At 35.8% G+C, this 16802-nt stretch overlaps 1 protein-coding gene across 2 annotated transcripts; it reads right to left on the bottom strand.

Moving 5' to 3' along the window:
- Window positions 1-122: 122 nt before the first annotated feature.
- Window positions 123-15906, bottom strand: cacng6b (calcium channel, voltage-dependent, gamma subunit 6b). Of its 2 annotated transcripts, XR_013823770.1 has the most exons (6): window positions 15663-15906; window positions 11425-12195; window positions 7283-7357; window positions 5965-6102; window positions 2075-4057; window positions 123-1195 (listed from the first exon to the last, which is right to left on the bottom strand). XR_013823770.1 is itself a non-coding variant. In XM_079895461.1 (5 exons), the coding sequence occupies exons 2-5, from the start codon at window positions 11777-11779 to the stop codon at window positions 3834-3836; spliced, it is 792 nt and encodes a 263-aa protein (XP_079751587.1). In that variant the 5' UTR covers window positions 11780-12195; window positions 15663-15906; the 3' UTR covers window positions 123-3833. The 2 variants fall into 2 exon arrangements, 1 of the variants encoding a protein (XP_079751587.1); XM_079895461.1 differs by having other exon boundaries at window positions 123-4057.
- Between the last annotated feature and the right edge of the window lie 896 nt (window positions 15907-16802).

Genomic DNA, 16802 nt, shown 5'->3' with positions numbered 1-16802 from the left:
TTCTCATCCACTTCAACATGATGTGCTTAGATGAGCAATGCACTAATTTTAGACCGAGCGAGAGGCAAAAGAGAAGGAGTGAGATTAAGAAACAAGCGAGGGAAGGAGTGCAGGAGACTGTCTTAGGTGAAAGAGATTTAATCCTCAAGCAAAACTAGTGAAGGAGTAAGAGCGTGATGAATAGAGAGTGGCACAGACAACCAAGTGAAGAACAGATATAAGAAAGAAGGAGATGAGAAAGTTCAGTGAAGGACAGTATCTTCAGTACAAGGACAAGGTGCTCTCATTTCGGCTGGAGTACAATATAAATACATTATTTACATAACAGTGTGGCTCAACGGTATCATCCACATCAATACATTTCATTCATCATTTTTATACACACACACATCGGTTTCATATGTATAGTATTAAGCATCATTTTACATTTATATAATGTAAATTAAATCTATGCATTGAAATCTATGATATCTAATCTGCTGATTACTTTGTTCATTGAAAACCCAGCAGAAAAGACCAGTATAAAGTGATCCCAAAAAATATTTGGACATTTAAATGCATAAATACTACATTATATAGCAAAATATCAAACGGCAGCATTTATTTTAAAGGGATTGTTCACCCAAAAATGAAAATCTGTCATTAATTACTCGCCCTCATGTTGTTCCAAACCTGTAAGGCTTTCGGTCATCTTCAGAACACAAATGAATACCTTGTTGATAAAATAGAAGAGCTTTCTGTCCCTCCATTGACAGCGACGCAACTACCACTTTGACGCTTCAAAAAAGAGATCTTAAAACTAATCCATATGAATTGAGCGGTTTCGTTTTTTAAGTATCTTTTAGATCACGATCGCTTTATGTGATGAGCAGATTTAATTTAGGCTTTTATTCACATATAAATATTCATCAACGCACACATCAGTTATGAGCTCAGAAGCTCATAAACAGAAGCTCAAGCATGTTCACTTGACCTGTGAGAACCAATGAGGTTCATTCTCATGTGTTACGCAGCATGTTTGAGCTTCCGCAAGAACCAATGAGGTTTGTTCTCGCACGACAAGCAGGTTCGGTTGAGCTTCTGTTTATGTTCGCTGATCAATGTTTATATGTGAATAAAAGTCTAAATTTAATCTGTTCATCATATAAAGTGATCGAGTCTCTTCAGAAAATTTGGACTAAACAGTTTCAGGGTTCTCAAGTTTTATCAAAAGCTTGGAGTGAGATCACATGCGGTTAGGGGAGGAGCCCTAATGGAGCCCCGCCCCCCAATTTTACCCATTGTTCATAATTAACCAGCACAAATTGAAATTATAACAATTGGTAAATCTGATAAATGACAGAGCAATTCATCACATCAAATATACTCTTTAATGTTATATTTCAAAATTACAAATATACAAAAATTACAAAAATATAACAAATTGTGCCAAACAGTTTGGAAAAACTAATCTTTTTGCATTTTTTATGTGTCTAGTCGAAATGGTATAATGATTTATAATAAATTTAATTTAAAATAAAATGAAGAAATACATCTTCATTCCTTCCCATACCCACTAACATTTCCATTAGTTTCAGATAACATAAGCTAGCCAAACTGAGCCAAAGCTTCTGGCCTGGTTGCAAAGTAGTTGTAGAGTTTTTGACTGCATCAATAATAATGTATACGATGGGCTATATATTAAATGTTCTAGGCTTCTAGCCTAAAAATGTTAGACGAGCTTTCTTACAACTTACCTTCTCCATCATGACGTGTGTTCGCGCGATGTTCTTGGTTACCTAGTAACGAACGTATGGTGGCCGAGAATGTTCCGTTAACTTCCGTGTGTTCGCGCATCTATGTTGCCTAGTAACGAACGCAATCTGACCGAGATACGTGCTGGCGGCTGTAAACTTCACTTTGTGTGCCTGCGCCTCGTATACAACGTTATATATAAAGCTTGCAGGACAACTTGGTTGGCATTGCCTTTTCAGCGTGAGAAATACACGGTGTGGCGTGTGAGCGTGTGAACTGGTTGAATTGCGTGTGTCTCACGGCCAATGCGTGAGACTTGAGAACCCTGAGTTTTACGGACTTTTTGAAGCGTCAAAGAGGTAGTTGCCTAGCTGTCTATGGACGGACAGAAAGCTCTCAGATTTCATCAAAAAGATCTACATTTGTGTCCAGAAGATAAACGAAAGTCTTATGGGTTAGGAACAACATGAGGGTGAGTAAATAATGGCAGAATTTTTCTTTTTTGGTGAATTAACCCTGTAGAGAAAGATGGCACAAAAAGTTGCTAGGTTTATAAATCAATAGATGTTCAAAATTACTTTCACATTTTTAAATGTGTCCAAAAATGTTACTTTTAGGGATCTCTGTAGCTAGTCACCAGCATATATTGTGCTGATGTCCCCATTAGGCTTTTTAACTAAGACTTTGTTGGTCACCAGCTTCACCATAAAGATAATTCTGGTCAACGAAGCTTACCTGCCAAGTTTTGCTAGTAAACAGTATGGCTATGATGGTTCACAAGCCACAACTAACTAGCATACACCAACTTAGAAAGCTGGTATTTTCAGCCAGGAAATCCCTGTTAAGCATCAGTCCCCATTAACGTCCATTCACACCAATGACGATAACTATATGACTTTAACTACAAAGTTTTAATAATCATTCTAAAGGCCCATTCACAAAAAAAAATAACTATAAAGTTTTAATAAATGTTCTAATTCTATGAAAATAGAGAAGTCCCGTAGCTATAACGATAACGACACAGGAACGATATAGTTGGGATTACTTTCAGAGATGATACACGATAAAAACATTGACAGGCAATCAGAATCCACCCAACTATAAAGCTGGCATGAAACGGAAGTTGTGATAATCTTTTCTAGTGAAAGCTTCTTGAATAAGAAAAATGTAGAGCGGAATTTGATTTCTTCCTTCGGGAATTGATTGTGCTGTAGGAAGTTGGGTGTTGCTAACTAAAGAGAGACAACTGATTTGATCAATTGATTCGATTTTTCAATTGCTTGAGCTCTTTGAAGACTTACTTAAAAGCTACAGTCGAAAAACTGCAGCACGCTGTTTATAATAAACAGAGTGTTATCATGCGTTGGTGTGGACGCTAATATAGTTATCGTTCTTGGTCAATGGGCCCTAATTCTATGAGAATAGGGAAGTACACACCACAGCTACATGGATAACGACACAGGAAGGATATTGTTGGAATATTCTTTTTTACAGCTGATAAATGATAAAAAAAAATATCGACAGCCAATCAGAATACACTCGGCTTCAAAAAGCTCAAGCATTTTTAAAAACCGCAGCACACATATAATAAGCAGAATGTTACGCATTGGTGTGGATACTAATTTTCTTATATTTATCTTTATAGATATTGTTCTGTGTGAATAGGCCTGAAGCATAGATAGGATGGCATTTTTTTTTAAGAAACAGTTTCACACTTACAACCTGCAGAAACCATCAGTCAGAAGTCAGCTTTACATAGCAAGTAAATAAATCAGGTCTCTTATACAAATTAGCAATGCAGATAACTGAACAATGCATAATAGCACAGCATGTTGTGTAAATGAAGCCTTTAAAGACAGTAAACAGATATGTTGGTCACTGATTTATGTACAGAGCCATCATAGAAATATCAGTTCAAATTCATTGTATGTGTATTAAGGTCTATAATCGTATTCATAAGCAATTCTAATGCAGATTATTGCAAAACATTATGAACATTAGCTTTTGAGAGTCCTTCATAACATCAGTTAATCTCCACAAGCAGCATAAGAGTATAAAAGGTCTTCTGCTACTTAACTCACTGGCAGTCCTTCTGACAGCTAGGTATCACTACTGCTCTGCTGACGAAAACATTTATCCAGGGGGTTGTTGGGGAAGGAAAGCAACAGGAACATAAGCCCTCCAAAAATGAGAATGGCCCCAGCCGAGCCAACACACGCCACTGACCAGGACAGCTCGTGATGGAGAGGGATACTGTGATCGCTTGCCAATAAAGCCAGCACAGACTGGTGGAAAACAACGATGGACAACAGGACCAGGAAACCTGGGGAAAGTGGAGAGATGAAAGATCATTTCATTAAAGGAACAGTTCACCTTTTTCAATATAACATGAAACATTTAGGAGCAAAATTATATTTGTAGTTGATAAATTAGCCAAAAGCGCTTCTGACTTTAGCTTGTAACAGCTTGTGTGCTGTGATGAAGGGACATTTTAATATATAGACTACAACAAGTTATATAAATTAGGGTGTTTTCTATATAATTGCATTTAATGTAAATTAGTTCACTGTTCCTCTAGGCAACTACATTTTAACCTATTGTTGCCATTTTTTTTTTTTTTCTATTTTAGTTTCAGTTTGGAGCTGCATGTGTAACCCCTCACCCAGGTCCTACTCGCCCCGCTCTGTGCGGGCTTCGAACCTGGGTCTCCGGCGTGAGAGTCAGGTGCTTTAACAAGGAGGCTAAAGACAGCAGCCCCTAGCATAACTCGCACAGTGAATACTAGCTGGTCTCCGATACACATGGGACTATGAAAGTTCCCATATACTTCAAGTGAAATTAAAGAACGAACTGGTCTTTGATTATGTCAATAAAATCAGATGACAGCTTTCAAAAGTGAAGCTTCTGGAAAACACCTTCAAACTATCTTTGATTCATGCTGATTACGTAATGGGCAGAAATCTTCTCTGGTTCATTTCTTCTGTTTAGTCTGCTGAAGAGCTGCTTTATAGTAGAAATTGAAGGTAAACTGAAGCAATTCTAAAAAATGTTTTATACCGCAAAGCTGTTCGCTTTAAAGCAATCTATTGTATGACTTGCTATATAAATAAACGTGTCATGACTGGAGTGCCGAATTGCGGAGCTGGTGCAAACATATCCACGTCTCTATGATCAGATTCTTTCTTAAAGGAGAAGTTCACTTTTAAAATGAAAATTCTGTCATCATATACTCACCCTCATGTTGTTTCAAAGCTGTATGAATTTCTTTCTTATGCTGAACAGAAAGGAAGATATTTAGAAGAATATCAGTAACCAGACAGTTTTTGGGTCCCAATGACTTCCATAGTAGGAAAAAAATATACTATGGAAGTCATTGGGACCCAAAAACTGTCTGGTTACTGATATTCTTCTAAATATCTTCCTTTCTGTTCAGCAGAAGAAAGAAATTCATACAGCTTTGAAACAACATGAGGGTGAGTATATGATGACAGAATTTTCATTTTAAAAGTGAACTTCTCCTTTAACTGCTGTTTTCTCACCACTGTTATTTTTGTTGTGTTTATTTTGTCATTGAGAGGAACACATGTAGCACATATTTACATATTCATCTAAATGATGCTCTCAGCAGTGTGGATGGCATGTTCGAAAGGTATTTAAAACTTCTTTTTACCCCTAGGTGGAATAAAAAACTTTGTTCTAACTACACCAGGGCCTTAAGTTTCTGACATATCTTCTACAACTCAAACTTAATATTTTTAATAAGCTTTTAATAAGCTTCTGCTTCATCCCGCTCCTTTTAGAACATTGTTATTATTGTTATAGTACTTTATAGATATTGTTTTTTTTTCTTTCGGTATGTTGCAACATACTTGTATTTTAATATTTTATTTTAACTGTATCTTTTTTGTTGTTCGAAATAAAAATAAATAAAGAATTAAAAGAAAATAAAGAATATCAGTGGTTACGCCTGACTAGTGAAGTGACCCTGAAATAAGGCCAGCTGTATTTGCCTGAAATTGTTATGGTTGAGGTCTGGGCTCAGAATCTCAGCAATGGGGCATAGTGCACTTGACCATTGTCAATCCTAGTCTAGTCTAGAACACTGACTCACAGGACGCCTTAATAAAATGTAGCCTCCTCCTTAACTAGCTACTTCAGTTTTACTGCAGATGAATGGTGCTGGTGTGTTTTAAAGTCATTGGATGCAGTTATGAGGTGTTTGAAAAGCACCTGAGGAAACGAAGCAGATGGTTGCAGGCTTGAGGAAGAAGGGCACACTCTTACTGAGAGACATGGTGATGCACAGAGAGCCCATGACCATCAGAAACAAACTGAACAAAGCCAATATTGCACCTGTTATATGCAAACCTAAGAGAGAAACAAAGCAAGCAGTGAGTTATACTTGTTACTGAAGTTATACTTGATAATAAAAGTCTCCATCATTTTATAATATAGGCAAAAGTATGTGGACAACCAAACCCTGGGGCATTTCATTTCAAAACCCTTGGCCTTAATGGCCCTCCCTAACAGCTTGCACTCTTCTGGGAAGGCTTTTCACTGGGATGCTGGAACATGGCTGAAGGGATTTGCTCCCATTCAGACAGAAGAGCATTAGTGAGGTCAGGGACTGATTTTGGCCAATGGGATCTGGTACATGTCCGGCATTCCAGTTCATCCCAAATGTGTTCAATGAGGTTCAATCTGAGCTTTAAGCTGGCTGGATTCAGCAAATCATTACTTTATATTGCTAGCATCATGCTCTACCAGTTAAAATAACAGAACACTATCATAAAACTTGTGCTATATTCCAAGCCATCTGAAGTCATACAAAAGCTTCAAGTGAGCAATAGACTGAAATTTAAGCCATTATTCACTGGAAATCACTGGCATGCTTGAAGAGTAGCAGCAATTTCTAAATCATGGACAGATTGCTCTTTTGAGTCAGATCTTTTATAATGAATCAGTTCGGCCAGTTCACAAAACTGGTCTGAATGATTTAGCCATGAATCAAACTGATCAGCATCAGATCAGAAGTTTAACAGTAAACTAACAGTTCACTGGTGGAAGAGATTTAGAGTGAAAATAAACTTAAATTTTAGTCTGTTTCTCACACAAATTCTTCAAAACGTGTCCTTTTGTGTTCCATAGAAAAAAGGTTATACAGGTTTGGAACAACATGGCGGTGAATAAATCATGACAGAAGTTTCATTTTTGGTGAACTATACCTTTAATTGGCCTAGCCAAACCTGTGCCCAGATACGTTTGTGTATACAGTGCATTTTGTTGGGGCATTCAGTAATTATGTAAACTGAAATAAGAATTGAACAAGAAAGGAACTCAAGAATGATAAATTCTTCTGCATGTACACAGTATGGGAGGTGGAGAGCTGGAGAGACATGGAGCAGGGGAGGAGACAGAAACACATGACTGATTTTCAATGAGAGAAACAGCGTGGAAGGGGAGAGAATGAATAGATGAGAGGGCAAAAAGGGAAATGACACATAGAAGGCAGAGAGAAAAGAGGGCAGAGGATACAGTAAGAACTTACTTTTTTGTGTCGTTTTCTTAAATATGACAGCATTCTCTCCAGAAGTGTAGAATTTAAAGAATGTGCAGTTCGATTCTGAGGGCGAAAAATGAGACAGTGAGGAAGAAGAATGAGGCAGAGGAGGTGAAGAATAAAAATCAGCCAGAGAAACAGAAAAAGGCACTTGAGCTCTCTGCTGTAAGCCCTGTGAGGGTCATTGTGTATTAATGTGTCGAGGACACAGAGCAGCCCTCTCACATATGGCACTGAAAGAACAAGAGACAGAGAGAGCGAGGCAGATGGAGAGGGAGGGAATGAGAGTGAGGCAGATGGAAAGAGAAGATGAAGGGCAGAACAGACTCAGGTTAATGTATACAAAATAAAATCCACATTCACTCTCTCTCGTCCTCTGCAGCTTGTCTGTTGTCTACTTGTATTTCCAGATTTTTCTCTCATGTCTTCTATATTTAGACTTGCAACCAGGCAGCAGTCAGACTGCAGTTTTTCCTTGTGCAATATGACTGACCTTTCTGCTATAACTGTGACCCATCTCACATACACATATTTTTTCCAGAACTTACCCTCATTGGAAATTTTTTTTTTTTTTATTTATTCAAATTACAGCCCTGGATAGATTATTAGATGTTAATTTATTAATTAGATGATTAGGAAAACATCCATATATGTATACACACATATATATATATATATATATATATATATATATATATATATATATACACGAATACGCTTTAACTAGACATAAATAAAGTGTCTTTAGAAGTCAATATATTGTTTGTTTTTTTATTTTCACGTCAGTGAGCATAAACCTATTACTGACCTACAGTCCACGGCAATCTATTTTTTGTCAATTTGTTCGAGATTGATTCAGGGTCAGTTCACACAGAACACATTTTCGCATTCTCCGTCTATGCTATTTTTTAAGTACACATGAGTCAGACTGATGTTTTTGTCTTGCTGTTATTTCGCATATCTCAATATATGTGTCACATTTTAAGACACTGTCAAAAAAAGTTGATCTTCAATTTTCAAAATGTTATGAAGATTCATTTTTATGGCCACACTTATTTATGTACGGGTCAGGGCATGATTAAATTTGTGTTTTTTAATCATTTTGCTTTATACTTAGATAAATAAAATATAATTTAAAGATTTTATATATATATATATATATATATATATATATATATATATATATATATATATATATATATATATATATATATATATATATATATATATGTGTGTGTGTGTGTGTGTGTGTGTGTGTGTGTATATAAATTAATTTGACAGGCTAATTTAAATAGAGGCACACACACACACACACACACACACACACACACACACACACACACACACACACTCACACACACACAGTCAAGTAAGGTCACTGCTGAGAGCTGCACAAGATATGATTAGCATAGAGCTGGTAATGTAATATTGAACAGATTTCTTAAAAATGCATCATGGAAGTCATAACCGAGAATGAAAGCAGGTCATCTCTATATAACGTTACAACTACTGAGAATTTTTTGTTATCTCTTATTTAAATGTTCAAAGCAGAAACCAAACTAGTTGCCCTTTTCTCTGAATTTGCCAAATCTTTCTAACTTTGCCAGGAAAAATAGGCCAAAAAAAGTGCAGTTGTGCATTCTCAGCTAAAGGGGTGTCATGTTATGATCTGTTATGACAGGTTCAAGTAGAGAGTGGAACTGTTCCTTAACAGATCTGGCAGTCGGACCAATGGCACGGTTACAAGAGACATCATCACAGTTCTCTGAGTCGTACAAACTGAGGCGAATGAAACTCTCTGGCTCTCTGTTTATGCGTGTTGTTATATGAGAGTTAAGATGAATATCACCAACCAGAACTAGATAAACTAAGCCTCTCTTACGGCATCTTAGAAAGTCAAACGTCATTAATAATATCACTGTTTTGCTATACATGAGCTGAATGCTGCTTTGTGTCTTTGAAAATAATTATGCATGATCTGTTCCTCCAGCTAACCCAGATACATACATATAAGTATGCCGTATAATGTGTTCACATTTCCAACAATACATGATACAAGAACAATACATTATATTATTAAAACTCTAAAACTCTAAGTGTGTAAAAACACACCAGATTTTGTTTATGCATTTAGTAAGTCTAATCATTTCTTCATACTTCCTTATTAATTAGTATTTTTATCTCATGATGTCAGCCTCCAGTTTCCCAGGAGCAACGCGTATGGTGGCTATGTTGAGAATGGAATTCTATCACACTGCCTACTGAATTCTACACTCTAATCTGCATACAACTTTTTAAAAATAGTAAGTAAAACAGAACACATTATGCAACAAGAAATGTTTTAAACAGCATTATGCTACATAATTGTCTACGATCTCATTATGCTGCATGTTTAATGATGCATGCAACGGAAGTTGCCATTATCTTTTCATCCCTATTGTGACGTATATCTGAGTAAAACAGCTTCTCGAACAAGTGAAAATGTAGGGTGGAACTTGATTTTGACCTGGAATTGATTGGATCGTTGTGGTTTGCTATTGCTGTGATGTCATGTGAGTGACAGGTCGTCCCGCCCTCACGACAGTAAGTAGGTCATCAGAGGAGAGATGTTGTTGCGAGTGGGAGGGGAAGTTATTTTAATTATTGATTACAAGTGCACATGAATTAAAAAATCATAATTATGATGTGCATTAATAAATCATTTATAATAAACACTGCAATATTCCATTAAAATTCAGAATTGTCCATTTTGATTTTATGGTGACTAATGAAATAGATGTGCGCAATTATCATATCTTGGAAACGAAAAAAATTTGATTTGCATTTTAAATACTAATTTTTTTAATATTCTATAAAAGAATATATATAAAATATTTAAACAGTGAGTCGATTTAAGAAACAGATGTTAAAATTCACAGCATATATGTTAATATTCAAGCACATTGCATTGTGGGATGCAGTATGCAGCAGGTCATCATACAGAAAATCTGCATACTATATCCTACCATATACTGCAGTTTGAGAAGTATGATAGTATGCTGTTCTGAATATAGACAGCTACGTTTACATGGACAGGTTGTTTTTTTTCCAATCGGAATGAATCGGAACATAGTGTTTACATGAAAACGAAATAAAGCGAAGGGGTTGAAGTGCGGGTTTATATATCACAAGCTTCAAATCAGATTCGATTTTTTGACATGCGCACACTGCACGAATATAGTTTCCCGCTGTTTGCGCATACTAACTATTCTCCTATATTGCTTCTTTCCTTGATTTTAAAGAGCAGACTAAATATTTATCTATTTCAGGTCGACGAGCACATGAACCATTGTGCTGTGCCGTTTATATTTATCAAGCAGTAAAAACACCCCTTCTAGCGCCCAAATCACAGTATCTGTGGATGAGAGTCTGAAGCAAAGTACTGGTGGACCTGGTCTCGCACTGCCAAACCTTCAGACTGATCTGGACTCCATCTGGACTCCATCACTGCCACCCAAGAGGACGCCTGACTGACATGTAAAGCAACCAATCACAGGGCATCTAATGAATTAATCAATCAAAAACATTGTGCAAGTTTTCTGCAACAATGGTCCTGCGAACTTCACATACTTATGAAAATCCAGCCTTTAGCTGATGATTGTCACGGTTGTGGCTTTCAATGGCTTTCTTATTCCATAAGTTTTGGCATCATGATGGCTTTGTTTCCAGGTGGACCATTAAAGAACGTGACACACCCGTCCTCCCGGAAATCCTGTAGAATTTAACCAATCAGATGACGACTTTGTGACTTCTGAGGCTGTAACTAGGTGGGATGTCTTCCTGCTCCACCAACAACAACAGCTTGTTCCACGCGTCATACATCATTACGGCATTTCTACGTCATTGCATATGCGCAGTACTTTCCAGTTTCGGGTTTCAATCTGATTAAGTGTTTACACCAGCCCTTACAATCCAAAAGAAATTTTAATTGGATTTGGCCAATTCATTTTAAATGACATGGTTACATTTGCCTTTTCTATTCCGAAGACTGTGCTACTAGTTTGATTACAATCGGATTATTAGTGTCCATGTAAACGCAGCTATTGAGTGATTGAGTGAGTATGTTAGATAGAGAGAACGAGTGCTCTCACCTCCAGGCAATTCTACAGGTCCACAGCTCTCTCTCTCCGGGTCAATATCTGTCACCCATAGTGTGCGAACGCATGATTTCCAAAGGCCATAATGTGCCATCTCACACGTCTGGTTGTTCCTGAAGTGTTTTGGCTCAGATAACTCCACCCAGAACTCTGTGCCCATGCCAAGTACCGCCAGAGTCACGCCTATGAGGGCGATAAAAAATGCCAGCTTGATCTTGCCCTCCTGGCTGTCACTCATTCGAGGGGCCCTCGGCCGTTGACCTGCACGCCCCATCTTACCGCCAGCTCCACCCAACCCTGCTCCTCCTCTCCCATCCTCTTCGTGTGCAATGAAAAAGTTGGACCACATGGCAATGAGAGAGGAAAACACCCAGAGGCAAAGTCAAGAAAGGGGAAAACCAAAAATTACTAAAGCAAAAAAAAAACACAGGAAACTAGAGAGATTAGTCTGGAGTTTGCTGGACCGATAGATAATGAGAACGCAGAGAAGTATATTAATAGAAAGCTCAAAAAAGAACAGGAAATGATAGAGAATTACAATGTTCTGTGATTTAAAAAGAAACCGGCGTGCCAGAAATTCAAGTGACAGGGGGTCATTTCTGAAGAACGTAGAGTGGGAATTAACTGACGCCTACAAACACGAGAAGGTTTGATAACAAACTAGACAGGAATAATCAGTAGATGAAAAGAACGACTTGATGAGAGACATTGGATTTAGGCCTTATAGAGCCATGAAAAGAAGATGTATTCCTCTTTTTGATGAACCTGCAAAAACAAAAAACAAAAAAAGTCTTCAAAAGACAGTACATGAAAAGTAGCAGAAAGACTGAAGGATAAAGAGATCTACAGTCTAAACAATTTGCCAATGATACTTCAAGATACTATAGTATAGATGCTTACTACTTCTAATTAATACTTGTTATTCTAACCTAATTTTAATGCTTTACTGATTTCATTCTAACTCTATAATAAGGTTGAATTTGTTAGCATTAGAAAATGCATTATGTATCATGAATTTACAACAACAGCATTATGAACAGGAATTATGGTAACACTTTACAATAAGGTTCCATTTGTTAATATTAGTTAACTACATTAGTAAACATGAACCCATAGTTCATGTTCATTTCAATATTTACTAATACATTGTTAAAATAAAAAGTTGTATCTGTTAATATTATTTAATGGACTTGAGCTAACATGGACTAACACTAAACATCTGCATTTGTATTAACTAAAATGAACAAAAGTCAATAAATACTATAACAAATGTGTTGCTCATTGTTAGTTAATGTTAGTTATTAATTAATCCATTAAAAGTTAATAATGGAACCTTATTGTAAAGTGTTACCACAAAAATTAATTTAATAATAATTAAAAAATATCCTATTTATGTTCAGTCATCACACATTAACCAATGTTAACAAACTCAGCCTTATTGTAACTTTCTAATTTAGAAATAAAATTAGAACTTAAGAAATTCTAATTAAATTAGTTATCTATTAAATTATTTAAATATTTATAAAATTATTATTTAAAAGCATATTAAGACTTGTTCTAAAAATATATAATAGGTTTTCTTTCTTTTTTTTATCCCACTTATATTTTTATTGGAAAACAAGACATTTTGCAGTATACATTCAACAATGCACTTTTCATACTGAACTTTTTTTCTTTGCTGTTAAAATTAAGTGGCACAGCGAACATCCCTAATACCTAGAAAACAACATTATACCTTTGTCCTCTGTTCAATAAACAAACAGGCAGCTCGCTTTCAGAGAGCGTTAATATGGGTCACGACTAGGTCACATTGTCTAAGAATTAGCTATGCCAGATGCGACTCTAAGATAACAACACATACCCGCATAACCCAGCTCACTTTAGCCCAGCCTGTTTGATCTGTGCAATTTTAAGGCCTCATAAATACCCAAGCATTATGTGTACAGAGAACTATTAGATCTGTGGATAGAGAGTTTCAAGGTGTGCGGCGTTCTGCTATTCTAAAAAAAGATGTGAGAGCGGGAAGAGGAACAGACTGAGGGATGAAACACAAGGTTGATTGAGAATGAAGGCGAAAAGAAGAGCCAGGAGGAGCAGTAGGTGTTAATTCATGTGTGACAGGCAAACCAACAGAGGGTCTAAAGTCGTTATCACGATCCCCGTACAGGGAGGGAGTACTACAGGACGAGGCTCACTGAAGCCAATCATCCACACAGGAGCAATATGACCACAGCAAGGCAAGAAATAAGCATGTGGCCCATAGCCAAAATTATAGCATTATAAATCATAGCACTCACAAACACGTCACGGCATATACTTATGAATTAGCTTATTTTATCTTATTTAAAAATATAGTCCTTAACAAAAATTAGCATTTTAGCATCACAGCAAAAATAAATGACTCAATAGTATTAATGATCATTTAAAATAAGTTAAAACATGGTCACTTTACTTATGCAAAATCACTTTATATTTAATACTTGTTTTCAGAGAATATATATTGAACTAACTTTATTTTTCTTAGTCCATAGGCAAATCGTTTTTTTTTTTTTTTGTTTTTTTTTTAAGTATACACTACCGTTCAAAAGTTTAGGGTCAGTAAGTTAGTAATTTTTTTTTTTTTAGGCAATGATAGTTTTACACAAAGTAAAAGATTTTTACATTCTCTGTAATAAGTGATCAGCTGACTTCACTTCAAAAAGCGAGGAAACACATTGCCTTAAAATTAAGTAAACAAACTTCATGCATAATTGAAAAAATTAAGTTATGTGAACTTGACAATTCCACATAACTTAATTTTTTCTGTTACTCATGAAGTTTATTTACTTAACTTTAAAGCAACGGGTTTCCTCACTTTTTGAAGTTAAGTCAGCTGATCACTTTACAATGTTGTTACAAAATGTAAAATATCGTTTTCACATCAATAATGCTAACTTTCTATTCCAGAAAAACACTACAACAAAAATATTAAGCAGCACAACAATTTTCAACACTCAAATTTTCTTGAGCACCAAAACAGCATATTAGAATGATTTCTGAGGGATCATGTGACACTGAAGACTGCACATCAAAATAGAAAAGTTATTTTAAATCGTAATATTTTACAAAATTACACTTTTTACTGTTTTGTTAAAAAAAAGTTTTAGCTTTGCTGAGTATAAAATAATTCTTTCAAAAACATACTGAAATCTTACATTTAATACAATACGCATAAAACATAAAAATGCAAACGAGGTGAGAAAAATCAACTTAGATCCATATATTTAGCTTTAAGTCAATTTATATCAGAAAACAAGCTAAAAATCCAGACTGAGAAATTTGCTGTGTGACTACACACACAGATATTAAACTAGTTCTTCAGTAAGTTTTTGGGGCCATTTTACAGTAAGTTACAGTCATTTGAGATATAGCAGACTGTCAAAACACTAAACATGACCTGGAAATGTAACAGGCTATAATTAACCCACCAAGATCATCTCCATCGCAGCTCTTTAAATTACCCCGACTCTGTCAAAACTTTCTTCAAAACAGTTACGCTTCTGTAATATGCGTACTATACTTTGCCATATGTTGTTGCCTCAAAAGGAAAAAGTCTAGACCCATTCCTAAGGGGCTCACATCTCAGTCAAGAGACAATTTTGTAAGCAAGAATGAAAGAAACCGTCATTTTAAAGTTACAGGGCTTCAACCCCAAAACTCAAACACTATATCTATGATTTGGACTCCAGAAGCCATGTATAAACATCTCTCATGACAATAAATTACATCCAGACCACTGGAACTGCCTAAATGTTTATAGTGTAATCAGACAGTTAGACATATGCAAACATAACTAGTCACATATTTAACAGTGGTGTGATTATGTGATGCAATAAAATACTAAATTATACATAATTTTTTAAAATTCATGTTAATATACAAAATCATTTACACTTGTAGCAGTTCAGTAATAATACATTTATACTTATATCAATACATCCATACATTTTAGATTCAGATTTTTAGAGAAAAATAAATAAATAAAAATAAGTTCGCAAAATGTTATCAAATGTGCAATCACTCTTCCTGAGAGCATAATAAAATACATCATTTAATCAGCTGCACAACACAAAACTACTAAATTTAAGGTTTGTGTCACAGATTTTATTAAACTATGACAGTATACATGTGTGCAGTAAGTGCATTGAAAAGCCATCAAGCTTTAGCAACAGTGAGAGCAATCAAATCCTGACCTGTTCTGTGTGAGTGCAGATCTGATGACTAGATACATGAAACTCAACTGAGAGAGTAGGAGAAGGAGGGACGCAAAGAGCGCAAGAGAGAAAAAAAGAGAAAGTGGAGGGTGGAGAAAAGTGGGACTGGGGCTCATGCAATCAAGTTGAAGATATTTTGAATGCATGACAGCTTAAGCGTGACTAGATGGTCCAAGCAAGAGTATTTTTCTACGTATGAATAGATTTTGAATTTTTCAGTGTAGGTCAAAGTTTTGCAAGTGTGCGGGAAATAAAGTCGAGTGTATGTCAGATGATCCACTGATGTTTGCGTGTGTGCGCGTATGGGCAAGGGGTCTATTTTGGACAAGCACCTGTTAATGACATTAAGAGCGTGGGAGTTACAGTCGCAAAGACAGAAAAGAGAGAGGACTGTTTATGAGGCAAGAGAGAGCAGCTGATAGGGCAGCTTCAAAAGCATTAAATCAAAGCAGATGTGCGAGAAAGAAAAAGGGTGAAAATAAAGATGGTTAGAGAGCTGGCTGTAAGACATAATATTGGGGCAAAAATAATGAAGCCAAAAAGATGGTCACTAATAATACAACAGAACTTTTTTCTATCCATCCATTAGTAGTAGTTTATTCACATAACGCCATAGCCTTACCATTAATGGTTTTAGATACAGCCCTGAATAAATCAATAGAAAGTCTTTGTGATCTCTCCAAAGTAATGAGCACTATTTCACTGAACTTTAACAACAGAGTATAAAACTACACTTGAGTATCTTATTTATTTAATGCCGTTAACGTCAAATTCAACATTGTTGCAAACTGCTGATTTGTTTCCATGATAATGTTATCTAGCTGGCTAATATAAATGGTGTTAACAAATTTGCAAAAACTAAAAATTTGTCAGTATGTTTCACACCATATGCCATCATTTTCCAGCAGAAGTGTTTAATTTATTGATATTGCAGGTGATTAATTTCCAGGTGCATTTTTTTTGTTAAAAGCGTAAAAAGTTTATTTTAAGGTGTCATTGTTAGTGTAAATATATATTGAAGTACTAAGTAATATTAAGCAACTACATGTACTTACTGTAGGGTTAGGGTAGGATTAAGTAGAGGGTTAGTTGCATGTAATTATGCATAATTTACTTTTA

This window comes from Squalius cephalus (genome assembly GCF_949319135.1).
Source record: "Squalius cephalus genome assembly, chromosome: 15".
NCBI lineage: Eukaryota > Metazoa > Chordata > Actinopteri > Cypriniformes > Leuciscidae > Squalius > Squalius cephalus.
This window is presented reverse-complemented; position numbering and strand designations above follow the sequence as displayed.